The sequence below is a fragment of the Furipterus horrens genome, unplaced genomic scaffold (genome assembly GCF_987537825.1).
Source record: "Furipterus horrens unplaced genomic scaffold, mFurHor1.1.pri manual_scaffold_7, whole genome shotgun sequence".
NCBI classification, from domain to species: Eukaryota; Metazoa; Chordata; class Mammalia; order Chiroptera; family Furipteridae; genus Furipterus; species Furipterus horrens.
This window is the reverse complement of record NW_028327177.1, coordinates 136,503,756-136,516,972: the sequence shown is the minus strand read 5'-3', so window position 1 is coordinate 136,516,972 and position 13,217 is coordinate 136,503,756. Positions and strand designations below refer to the sequence as shown.

Below are 13,217 nucleotides of genomic sequence, written 5' to 3'. Positions count from 1 at the left end.
CGAGAGAAACCGCAGCCGGGCCGGGAGCCACGGGCTCTCGAGCGCCCTTGTGCTAACCCTCCACCCCGAGCTCTCACTTCTGACGCGAACCCCACGCGAGAGCCCGCGACTCCGAGCCGCGGCGCGCCGTCCCGTCCAATCCGGGATCAGCTCCGGGCCGCCCCACCCACCGCGTACACGTACGCGCCCCCCCGGCCGAGACCGACCTTCTGATTGGCTGGTGCGGGCTGTGGGCGGGACGGGGAGTAGCCAACCCGACGGCGCACGCCGGCGAAGTACAGAAGCGGTTTGGAATTTGTGAGGTCCTGTTGTTTTCGGTAAGTGAAGTGTGAACCGGTTATTGGGGGCGGAGGACGCCCGGATGTAGGGCGGGAGGAAGTGGGGTCGCGCTTGGCTCGGCCGAGAGCACCTTGGAAAGGCTGGGGGCCGCGAGGCTGGGAATGGGGCGAGCTGCAGTTGGCGGGGCTCAGGCCGGACCTCGTGGTTCCGGGAGGTGGGGGGTACAAAGGCCTGACGCCCTGTTGGGCGAGGGGATATGGAACCAACGCGGAGGTGAATCGTGGCTGAAAGGGATGGGACAGTAATGAGCGACCGGAGGAGGGAGCTGGGGCCGGAGCGGCCCCGGAGTGCCGGGCCTTGAGAGCGGAACCGAGCGGTGGGAAAGAAGGGATTGGGAGGGCGCGCGCTCCGGCCCCGGAGTCCTGACAAGGTCACAGGAAGAGAGAGGGGAGGAAGGTGGAAAGGTTGGTGGGAAGGGCGGAAAACTGCACGACCTTCCAGCGCTCGCCTCCTCTCCTCTCCGACCCGGCGTTTCCTCCCACCCTGGGGGCCCTCTCCTGCCCTGGGAAGCGAGAAGGCCGCGCGCGGGCCCTGTCCGAACCCTCTGTGACGGAATTTAAGTCTCTTCCGGGTAGAGGTGGTAAAGCATTGCGTGGGTTTAGAAGCGGGAGCAGCCGAAATGGCAGGGCGGTGCTTTCTCGCCCCTCTCTGTTTACTACCGGTGTGGGGAGCAGCTAGTTCCCTTTTCAGGGGAGTCCCTACCGAAGGCGCCTTCCAGCAGGGCCGGTTTGGCAGAGAAGTTGTGACAGGTTGAAGCCCCAGGGCCCAGAGTGACAAACATATCCGAGTCCTGTGTACCAGGGACTCATAACTTCCGTACGCCCCCAAATTCACTTGGGGGTGGGGCGGGGGGGACTGAGGCAGATACACACTCCCTGGGCCCTGCCCCAGACCGGCCGAGTCAGAATCCTCGGGGTGGAGCCGTCGCAGCCATTTTTAAACAGGCTGGCAGGTGACTTGATGCAAAACCAAAATTTGAAGCCAGTGTTCTTAAGTAGCCGTTCCTGAGAGCGGAATGACGGGCTGTGAAAATCCGTCCGTCTGTCGGATCTCCTGGTGCTGGGCAGCTCGTCCGCCTTCCCTGAAGCCTCTTTAGGTTCCTGTGCGTTTGGAAAGGCCCTCCGCAGGAGCACCTTCCCCAGTGTACAGAATAATTTGTGTTTTTTTAAACTGGCTCTGAATATCTGGTTACTGGTGCCTCTTCATGCACCTGTGCAACCTGCTAACAGAAATCGGGGTCCGTTGCTGTGTGTGGATGAGAAAATGAGAAAAGGAAAGTCTAGAAGTGGTGATAGTGAAAAAAACAAAAAAAACTTAAAATCACAATTGAAATTGTTAGATGAGTCCCTGGGGAAGGAGGTTCCATTTAATTTTAGGAACGACTTAACATAGTTTTCACAATTCAAGGAGAGAGATGCAGCTTCTGTAAAGGAATGGATTTTAATAGTTTTCAGGTTAAAAATATACCAGCATCCTAAGATCAGTGGCTTGGCAGTGTATTGTCAATCAGAGGAACCCTGGCCTGTGTCAGGAGAGCTTGGGTCAAGTCATACCCTGCCAGAAATGTGTCCCTGCCGCTGAGCAATTCATATAACCCTTCCTCACCCCTTTTCCATCTGTAAAATAAGGCTATTAGTATTAATCATGAGTTGTTATTCTCAAGTTATATGACATATTACTGATACTGGTACTTTAATAAAAGTTAACCATTTTCAGTTTAGATGGCTGTAAATCATGAATACTTGGGAATTTTCTAGGTTGTAATTAGAACTATCAAAATCTTATATTCAGGGAGTGTTATAACAGGGTTAGAATTTATAAGATAGTGTAAAATATAATTTGATTTCAGTGTTGGATTTTTAATATTGCTCCTTATTGATACTGCCCTGGAATGTTCACACAAAGGGATCTGGATCAGAGGCAGGTTATCATGAGTCACTTAAAGAAAGTAATGACTACATGGTCCCCCCACATCCTGATCAGAAAGACTACTTTCTGAAAGCTAGGTCAAATGGCCTATCCATACGAATTTCAGAGTCTGTATGATACAAACTTCAGTCTGGGAGGAATGAAATCGGTGGATTTTCATTTGTTTCTTCTTCTATGTACAGGACGGACAGCCGGCCCCCTCCTTCCTGCAGGGGGTGAATACTGCTCCGTTGCCTTTTGGACAGTTATAGTGGTCCAGATGTGAGAGTGTAGAGGAAAAACTACCTACTTTCTTGATTTTAAAGAAGTTCCCAGATGACTTCTTAGCTTAGAAATAATTAAGGGAAAGGAACAAAGCATACTTTTATATCTGCAAAAGAAGGTACTAGAATTTAGAAGTGGATTGTGGTATATTATAGTTTTGTCTCATGGTTGCAAGAAACCAAGACCTACTCTGATTATCATTTCTTTTTTCATAGATAACATGTAAGAAATAAACGAGTGCTTTGGTATATACAATTTGACATTTTCCTTACTGACTGATTAAACTCTACAGATGTATGTAATTGTTATTTTTTCACTAAATATTCCTAAATAAATTACCTGAGAATAATTTTAATTGTTGAAAAATATTTTAAATTGGTTCAACATTTTGTTATTACTATATGCAAAGCATTGTGCCAGGCAGCGGAGATAGATAGAAGCAGGGCAGGGCAGGTATAGCCTCCTGACTTCAAGGATTCTAGTAAGAGAAACAGTTAAACAAGAGAAAACAGCATTCCAAGGGACTGCATAACCAAAGCATCTGTTTTGAACTTAGAGAATCAAAGAAGACTTTCCAGAGGTCAAGTAACATTAAGAACCTGGAAAATGGGAGGGATTGGCCAGGAAAGAGGGTATATGAAGGAGAAGGAACGGAAAAGTGTTAGAGGGGTCAGCTTGTGCAAAGGCGTGGAGGAGGTACGACGTCATCTGTGAGATGTTTCGCGTGACTAAAATGGGGGTTTTTTACAAGAGAGCTGGAAGGAGAATTTGTGATAAAAGTTATGCCCGTTGAGAATTTTGTGGTTACTTATGAAGGCAACTAACAAACACGCACTAGCCTAAAGTAAATACAGTGTTTAATTTCTGTGTCGTCCATTTATGTAGTTTCTTGAAGGCCATTCTCAAATACTTCTCCGTGAAACTTCCCAAACCTACTTGAGCTAGAAGATATCACACTCTAAATTTAGTTCTTATGTCTCTGTTACGCTCTTGGCAAGTAACAACACTCTGTCATGTCATTTCTCTTTTTTTAAAAAAGTCTTAACTTGGAACCACTAATTATTTGTGTTTATGTGTTATCCCTTCAGATAGCATAGTGAGCATCCCGAACCCTGAGCTTGTTGAACCGCGTATGTACAGGGTGGGGCAAAAGTAGCTTTACAGTTGTGAGCATGTGAAACACACTTTATTCTTGTATTACTGATTGTAGGATTATTTTTCATAGGAACAACTGTAAACCTACTTTTGCCCCACCGTGTAATAAAAGCTCAGTAAGTAAGGGTTTATTCTATTGGGTAATAGAGTACAAAAATGAGAGAGAAAATGTAGTTCTGAGTTTTCTTTTCCCTAACTCTGTGATACTGTCTAACTCCTCTGGATTAAGGTCGTCTTTGTCAGATGCCAGTGGAGAAGGGGGCTTGGAGGGATGATTCACTTTTCCAAATAAGTAGTAATCTTCTCTAGAGTTGTTTTTGTTATTGTTGTTGGCTTTTTTTAAAGATTTTATTTATTTATTTTTAGAGAGGGGGGAAGGAAGGGAGAGAGTCATCAGTGTGTGGTTGCCTCTCGCGCATCCCTAACTGGGGACCTGACCCACAGCCCAGGCATGTGGCCTGACTGGGACTCAAACCAGTGACCCTTTGGTTTGCAGGCTGCTGCTCAGTCCACTGAGCCACACCAGCCAAGGGCTAGAGTTGGGTTTTCTTTGAGGGCTTTAGCCTGCCACTACCCATGGAATTGCTAAGTGTGAAATGAGAGCTATTGTTACTGAAGGGAGTATCATGAATGTGAAAAACCCAGAAGTGAAGGTAAGATTTTACATGGGTAGTGGGATGGGCAGTTGACTTTCGACTTCATTGTACTTGATACCAGTCAGAGACTTGTGCACTTACATACTACGTGTGCCTCCCTTATTTTATCTGCGGGTAAAGTCTATAGGCAGTTCAAATCAGCTCCGTGAAGAAGGAAGTGTGTACATAGTTACTGGGACTAAGGTGAAATTGAAACTGTTCTTAGCTCATTGTGATGAAATGCGTTAGCCTCCTTTGTCAAGGAAGAGGGCTGAAGTGGGAGAAGGGAGCCTTCAGTCCTTGTGATAATCAACATGGATCTTCTTTTCCTCCCCCTTATTCATATAATGATCAGGCTAGTATCTTGCCTTTTTTGATACCATTTAAAGGAATAATGTAAAAGAAAGAATTTTAAGAGGAAATATCAAGTATGTAAAGGAAGACCAGAACTAAAGCTTAGGAGATAGTCTTTTATTAAGAAGAGCTTGAGAGTAGTTTGCTTTAACGCTGCAATGATGTTAAAAATGATAACCCTGAATCATAGAAAACTAAAAGCTACGTATTAGTTCAATTGAACATCAGTTATATTTAAAAGGAGACATTTCGAGCCGTGACAGGTATGTCACTATTCAAAGGTGAGAACTGAAGCCGGGTAGCGTGTGGAGCAACTAAGTCAGTTGTAGTTTAAAGCAATAGAGGCTACACTCAACTGCACTTAAAAGCGCTTAGTAGAATTTTCAACATCCTATTGAAGAGGCAGTAAGGAGGATCAGTTTGGTTTGAATAAAGTCAAGTTGAAGTTGATGACATATGAAGGAAAAATAAAATTTAAAGGGTGGAGGTAGAAAATTAATAGCTATTTTAATTGACAAAAGTAATTTAAAAATTCACTGTTATTAGCAATGTGTCAAAAAGGGACTGGTTGTGTGGAGGAACATCAGAACAATAGGGGGGATAAATACACACAGCCCTACCTAAAAGTGGCTGTGGGTGAAAAATACAGTTGATTTCTAAAAACATTCTTTACAATTCATGAATCGCACATCCCAGGTTTTTATGGAAAGTAGGCTTATTTTAAGTGCGTCCGGTTGTTTACTGTTCTAGTTATTTTCAATTGCAGAACCTCACGAAACTCTCTTTCAGGAAGATTCTTCAATCAGTATGTCGACTGACTCAGATGTTTCCCTTTCTTCATATGATGAAGGTCAGGGATCTAAGTTTATGCGAAAAGCTAGAGAGGCACCATTTGTCCCTATCGGTAAGCTTGACTTTGACGTTCTCATAATAAATCTGTATACTGTAACACAATCAAAGTGCGATTGACTCATCCATCAAGCTCATCCATAGGCATTATTGTCAGATTTTTTCATATGTTCTTGAAATACACTGAGATTGGTGTGATATGACTCATAAAAATTTTCCGTGTGTATTTAGACTTCTCGTTTTATTAACTCTTATTTCAGTGAATGTGTGGGGAATCCCAAGACCACCCTTATTAGTCTCAGTGACTTGCTAGAAGGACTCACCAGACTTTTTTAAAAGCTGCTCTACTCACAGTTATGGTTTATTAAATTCTCTGTTGTATTACTTGCCTGCCTTCAGAGAGGGGGCAGGACAGAAAGGAAGAGTTTCCTGGTTCTTACAGAAACTTAACCACTGGCTTCGCAGACCCACATGTTGAAGATCATAACTTTCTGGATCTGCTACTTTTTTCTACCATCTTTGGATTTTTGGTTCTGGGGGGAGAAGATTAAAAACACAATGTGTATGTTAACTAATTAATGGTTTCTTAAAGGATTTTTAATAAAATAGTAGATGGATGGTAAAATCACCTTGGTTCCCTGCCCCCACGTGTCTGACATAATTGTGACTTTGTTTCTCAGGAATGGCGGGTTTCGCAGCAATTGTCGCATATGGATTATATAAGTTGAAGAGCAGGGGAAACACTAAAATGTCCGTTCACCTGATCCACATGCGGGTGGCAGCGCAAGGATTTGTTGTGGGAGCAATGACGCTTGGTAGGTTCCTACAGGAAGTTTCGGATTTGTGGTTCCGCACTAACGGATTTGTTTGTTACTAAAACAGTGTAGATACTTTAAGCTGATTTTGAATGAGTTTTCAAATATCACTTATTTTCATGGAGAAGCGAATTATTAAAAAAATAGTTCAAGCAGTGACATAATTTTACTGTATGATACAGGGTGGGACAAAAGTAGGCTTACAGTTGTTTGTATGGAAAATAACACAATAATTAAGAAATAATAATACAAGAATAAACTGTGCTTTGCAAGCTCACAACTGTAACTTACTTTTGTCCCACCTGGTATATCTTACTAAGGTTTTAAAGAAAGAAAGACAATCCTGTCCATCACTGAGTTTATAATTTCACCAAAGAGTCTAGACATGCCAGTAGGATTGGAAGTACGATCCATTATCTGAGAGAGACATGATTGCTGTTTTATTGAGTTGAAAGTGGAATAGATTTTTTAAATGTAGGTATTACATGCTTTTATTGGCTTTACGATTCATTGACGTTATCTAGTGTTATGTAGCAAGGGTAACAGCTTTTAAATTTGCCAGATTAATATTGAACAGTCTGAGCTAGTCTTACTAGTCTCAAGCTACTTGGGAAACTATAAAAATAATTTTAGAAACTTAAATTGTTTAAGATGGCAAGAGTGTAAGCAGCCTACAGTCTTGTTCCCCTTGTAAAGATTACATGCTAGCAAAGGTGCTACTTTTAGCTATTTTATGAACTGTTTTTAGTTTTCTTAATATTGAAAAAATATTTAAATGCTTAACTAGCATTCTTTTTCTCTAGGTATGGGCTATTCCATGTATAAGGAATACTGGGCAAAACCTAAACCTTAGAAGAAGAGATCCTGTCTTGGTCTTGGTATTTGCTGTAGTTAGAGATCTCACATTGAGGTTATATATTTATGTTGAAAATAAATCATTTGACTGGGTCAGACAGTAACATGGTAATTTGAATATTGGCTTCCTTTCTTGCAGACTTGGTTTGCTGGGTGACTAAATTACTAGTGACTAGTTCACTAACTAGGTCATTCAGAGGAGTCATTAGCACATAAGAAACATGTCACTTTTAAATGCACTTGATAGTGGTAAAATGTCCACCTTATCAATCTCTTTTGGGGGTAATTCTAAAGAAGACACCCTGCCAACCCTGAAGTACTCCCAGTTGCTGCAGAATATCACATGCTTTTGATGTTATGTAGGAACCCTGTTTGCCCCAGTTCATTTTTTCCCGCCTGCCTTGTGGACTGATAAGTACTTCAGTTTTTAGGGCTGGTTAACCCTTGAAGAACCCTTTCAGAACAGTGCATAGCATATAACATTACAAACCTCCCCACCACTGAACGTGTGTGTGTGTGTTTATACCAAACCTAAAATGCTGATAATAGCTGCTAGAAGGTAGTATTTATTTTAGAGTCATACTTACAGACATAATTATGCATCCTAGTTTAGCTCTTTTGTAATTGCAGACATATTTTTGCTGCTGTTTTATTACAATAATTTTTAAATGTCATCTTGAAATAGAAATATGTATTTTAAGTGCTAATGCCAAGGTAATGAAAACCAATTTTTAAATATATGCAGTATGTCTGTTTTTTCTGTAAGAATCATAAATGTTAAACTAAAGAAATTACCTATAATGGAAGTGATTAATGGTTTAAGAGCAAGCTGTGGTCCGACATCATACACAAACTTTTGTGTACTACAGAAGGCTTTATTGCACTTGTGAAAATCTCCTGTCTAACCTCAATTTACATTCCATGGTGATAACATGGTAAACATGGTGTTATTAAACAAAGTGAACACATCAGATGTCTTGTATTTATTTCAATTTGGAAAAATAAGTCATTCCTCAAAGTAGCATAAAAACCAAGTTCCCAGAAAAGAGAAGGAACATTTTGTACCTTTGGTAGGAACGACAATTAAAGAATATTTATCAAACAGGAATATGGCACCCATTTATATGCGTCTATGAGAAAGTGATTTATAAGCTATTACTTAGGAACTTTGCTTCCAAATGACGTTATAGGAGATGCTTGTAGGCAGCCCTAACTGTTACTTCATGAAGGATAAGCCTTCTATAGAAGAACACATTTGGGAACAAGTTTCAGAAAACTGCCTTTTTAATAGATGAATATATTACTGATTTTGTGAAAATAAATAAGTACTAATTTGAGAGAAATTGACCTAGGCAAATGCCAGAGGATAGAGAGAAAAACAAGAGTGAGGTGTTGGGATGGTAGTACTCTATGAGATCAAAATCAAATGAGGAGGTTGCTTGCCCAAAGAAGGGTGGATGGATAGGCTGGCATCAGATTATGGCAGTTCACCAGAGTAGCTCAAGCGGATGTAATACTACCTTTTATTGAATCAGACTTGGGTTCATGGTTCTGCCACCTACTAGCCAAGTAGCCACAGTTTCGTCATCTGTGAAATGGTAACTATCAGTTGCCTGGGGTTGTTGGAAAGATTAGGTGCAGTGGTGAATGTAAAGGGCTCAGCATTAACGAGCTCAGTGAATCGTTGCTGTTAACCCTTGTTAAGTTTGGGAGTGCACCAGCACAGGAGATACACAACCTCTGCCCTTCACAACTTGGTCCAGCAGGGAAGGCTGGCGTTAAATAAGTGATTGCCAAAGGCATGATGAATACTAGGTATAGGATGCAGCAGGAACATCTGTCTGGGGGACCTAAGTCAGGGTTGGAGCCAGAAGTATGGCTGAGGCCCTGGCCGGTGTGGCTCAGTTGGTTGGAGCATCATCCTATAACTGAAAGGTGGTGGGTTCAGTTCCTGGTCAGGGCACATACCTAGGTTGGGGTTAGGTCTCCAGTCCAGGCAGGTACAGGAGGCAACTCATCGGTGCTTCTCTCTCACATCGATGTTTCTCTTCCGCTCTAAGCAATGAAAAAATATCCTTGGGTGAGGATTTTTTTAAAAAGTGTCCTGAGAAAATGATGTCCTACCTTAATGAGATGGTATGCTGATTTTTCACTCAGAGCTGGATTCCTGGGCTCACTGTTAGGTGTTATGAAGCCTCCGTGTATGCTTGCTTCCATGCCTCTCCTCCCCTCGTCTAGTCTGGGGCTTGGTAATCTTTTTCACCCAAAGCACCTGGCTTTGTCCCTGGCTCATACAGGTGTTTGATAAGTCTTTGTTGAATTAGAATAAGTAGGTTTTGTTTTTTCACATCCAGGATCCTGCTGTCCCCAAATAACGTACTTATGTCTCGTTAATGAGCAACAGTGACTACTGGTAATTAGGGGTAGAATTTGATTCCACACTTAAATAAACCCCCAAAGTATCCTTGACCACTGTATCAGTCAGAAGTTTTAGAGTGGAGGATGTGACATGTGAGCCATGCCTCTGGCCTCGGGTGAGGAAATATTATAGGAACTTGAAATTTAGGATCAATGGTCACATAAATCTGCAGCCTATGGCCACATACCTACGAGGCCAAACAAAGCTGAATGAACATTAGGGATTTTATAGTTCTCGTGTGCCAAGTAGTGGAACTGTCAAGTACTTACATACTTGATCCTGTTTGAAAGCTCTTCAAGTAGAATGGGGAAATTTGAGAAAGGAAAGCAAACGTGCCCAGGCCTTGGCTGGACTGCCCCTTCCTCGGTGAGTGATTTACCTGATCCAAGTTCATGGGAGAACCAGCCCGCGCCGCTTATGCCTCCTAGCTTTGTTCTTAAGGAGAGCCTGCCTTCCCCTTAGTCACTGAAACGAGGCAAAAGCATTTGTTTTCAGCAAGACAAAAGCTGGCACGTTTTCTACATGCAGTAGTGATAAATGGTTCTCCAGGCCAGCGTCCACTCGCTCCCTCAGGGGAGTGTAGAAGTAGGTCCTCCGGAGTGTTGGAGCTTCCTGTAGTAGTGGCGCCAGGTCCTTCCTGTCCCCAGTGTAACTGAAGTGTTAACAGTGTAACCAGTGTTTCGCCGTGTGAGGTGGAAATGCCATCCTACCTTCCAGCTAGAGCCCTGTGGCCTGCAGTCCGCTCGTCTCTTTCCATCTTTAGTGCCTTCCCCGCCGGGCTCCTTCCTAGCTCACCCGTCTCCCACCATCACCCTGGGCGCAAACTCCAGCGTCTTTGCTCCTCCTGTCGTTTACCGCCATTAAACCAGCCACCGGGTCCTGTCAGTCTTTCATAAGCAAAGCCTCTGAACATGCAGATCTGTCCTTTCCTCTCCTTGTTGCCACCACTTGGAACCGAGGCCTGTCATCGCCTTTCTGCCACCTAGCTCCTGCGGTGCTGCTGATGCCACAGTCCTGTGCCTGCCATTGCCGGACGCCTCCGCCTGTGCTCTGCTCCTTCCCTGAATGTTCCCCTTCCCTCCCAGTGAACTCAGTGCACTCCTTAAATCAAAGACTACCCAAGTTCTGCCTTTGGCAAAGCTTTTTAAAATTCTAGGCCACAGTGGACTGTATCTATTTGCAGATTTCGCCATATTCGAGTTTAAAACACAATCCATGTTCCACTGTGATAGTCTTTAACACACACTGCTTTGCTGTATAGAAAATGCTTTAATACTTTCTTCCATTAGTTCTTCACAAAAACTCTGAAGTGCATACTATCCTGAGGTTTTCAGTGAGGCAGAGCTCTAAGCTATTCAAAGCCATACAATGGGAAAGTGGCAGAGCTGGGGCACAAGTCCAGAACTTGAGAGCCTTGGTCACGTGGAGAGCCTGTGATGGGAGGGAGGGCAGGTACATAAAGTCATGCCCATTCTCGGAATGTTCATTCTTTTCCTTCGTCTGCACCCTCCACCACACACATACACACTCCCCATCCGGGTCCCAAGTCCAATATTTTTTTCCAATTACTATAGCTGCTTTATCCTCAGATTTTTCATATCTGAAAATCCTCAGCCAATATTTGTTTTGACCCTTATAAGGAGGAAGATGGAATTCCCATCTACAAATGGTCTTTACTATGGAGGAGGTGAATTAAAAACTAGGAAGTACACAAGGTATTGGGGACGTAATCAACAGAAGGAAACCAATTTATCATCATCCATGTGTTCTGAAAGACGGTGATATGAACTAAGAGTGAAATGGAGAAAATTTGGGGGGAAATCTAAACTATATTTCCAGTCCATTATGCTGAAGGCTTGGGGGAGAGCCAGAATAGAGCTCATCCATCAGAGAAGTGCCGTGAAACTAAGGACTAATAAACCCTGGCAGAACATTGAGTTTTCTAATCAAGTCAGCATATGATGAATGAGATCACTATATACACAAACACTTCTTAGGCAAAAGAGCTCCATGGATAAAATAAGACTTGACTGTAGCCAAAATGGTATTAAGCTGAAACACAAACTGTACGGGGGGATAATATGAGAGGGTGGTGACCAAGAAAAGCCCAAATCCATGGAGAGTTGAAGAGGCAGGACTGACTGTAACCAGCAGCTTCAGCCAGAAGGAACTTGAACCTAGGAAAAAATGAACAATTTTCATCTGTCCAGGCGCTCCCCACTGTGAAGAGGAATATTTAATATGGCGTGACCCTGGAGAAAAATATCTTGAAGCAGTTTGCCTCTGTTTGCTCTGAATCCATACCCACAGTATATTTCTGATGACTGTTGGCTTCTTGGGTGTCTGATTCTGGGAAGGATGAGGCCCTGGATATATGCATACAGCCCCTTAAAGTAAACTGGTGGCTCGGTGTTCTGGTTTATATGTCAATCACTTCATACCATGACTGGCATAGGTCTAGCCCCAAGAGACGCTCCTGGTACAGCGCCCAGATTCGATTTTGGACCTGCAAGGCCAAGGTCGTAAGTGCAGAGCCCTGAGACGGGGAGAGCCCCATGGAGCCTGGTCTTAAGCTGCTGCAAAGCTTACTTCCATTTTGAGGCAAAACAGCTAAAACTATAAGATACTATGACAACTGAAGAGCATTCCAGTTTACAAAGCACTTTTGTGACCTATTTGCATATAATGCTAATAAGGGTACTACTGTTGCTATTTTAAGAAGGAAGTTGAGATGCATAACTTGACTCATGTCACAGAGTTAAAACCCAGGTATTTGTATTTCTGATGGAGTTTATTTCAGTTCTGCTTCTCATAGGAAGAGCAGGATCACTAACTGCTTACATTTACTTATTTGCAGAGACTAGAGGTATAATTTCAGTGAAGGGAACTATATTTGGTGACCTTATCTTTGAAGAAATAAATAAGTATGGATATAGGTCCCACTTTAAAATTGGAGCTACACTGAAATGTTATAGGGACCTAATTTGGGAATTATAAAAAAAGAGCAATTAGATTCCCATGAATATGCTCAACTAATTTTTAAAAATTTTATTGTAGCTCTGGCTGCATGCTCAGTTGGTTATAGTGTCATTCCATGTACCAAAGGGTTGCTGGTTCAATTCCCGGTCAGGGCATGTCTTACCTAGGTGGTGGTTCTGTCCCTGGTTGGGGCGCATACGGGAGGCAAACAATGGATGTTTCTCTCTCTCCCCTCACCTGCCACCACCCCCTTCCTCTCTCCTCAATGGAAACATGTCCTTGGATGAAGATTAAAAAAAAAAAGTATTGTAGCCCTGGCTGGGTGGCTCAGTTGGTTGGAGCATCATCCTGTGTAGGTTTAATCCCTGGTTCGGGCACATACCTAGGTTATGGGTTTGATCCCCGTCAAGGCACATATTGGAGGCAACTAACTGATGTTTCTCTCTCACATCGATGCTTCTCTCCCTTCCTCTCCTAAAATCAATAATCATGTCCTCAGATGAGGATTTTTAAAAATCGTTAAAAAAAGTTAATTGTAAAATATGCAAAACAAAATTTACCATTTAACCATTTTTAAGTGTACAATTTAGTAGCACTAAATACACTTAACAATGCTGTAAACCC

At 42.9% G+C, this 13,217-nt stretch overlaps 1 protein-coding gene across 2 annotated transcripts; it reads left to right on the top strand.

The window, feature by feature from the left end:
• The first annotated feature begins 246 nt into the window (after positions 1-246).
• On the top strand, positions 247-8,163 carry HIGD1A (HIG1 hypoxia inducible domain family member 1A). Of its 2 annotated transcripts, none has more exons than XM_090284608.1 (4): positions 247-317; positions 5,466-5,580; positions 6,206-6,340; positions 7,144-8,163. In XM_090284608.1, the coding sequence occupies exons 2-4, from the start codon at positions 5,484-5,486 to the stop codon at positions 7,191-7,193; spliced, it is 282 nt and encodes a 93-aa protein (XP_090140734.1). In that variant the 5' UTR covers positions 247-317; positions 5,466-5,483; the 3' UTR covers positions 7,194-8,163. The 2 variants fall into 2 exon arrangements, with proteins under 2 accessions (XP_090140734.1, XP_090140733.1); XM_090284607.1 differs by having other exon boundaries at positions 256-317; positions 5,470-5,580.
• The last annotated feature ends 5,054 nt before the right edge of the window (positions 8,164-13,217 follow it).

Bases quoted from the DNA above. Each gene is read 5' to 3' on its own strand.
- HIGD1A (XM_090284608.1), top strand. From the start codon at position 5,484: ATGTCGACTGACTCAGATGTTTCCCTTTCTTCATATGATGAAGGTCAG. The intron at 5,581-6,205 runs GTAAGCTTGACT...TTTGTTTCTCAG, and splicing joins GGCACCATTTGTCCCTATCG to GAATGGCGGGTTTCGCAGCA. The intron at 6,341-7,143 runs GTAGGTTCCTAC...CTTTTTCTCTAG, and splicing joins TGTGGGAGCAATGACGCTTG to GTATGGGCTATTCCATGTAT.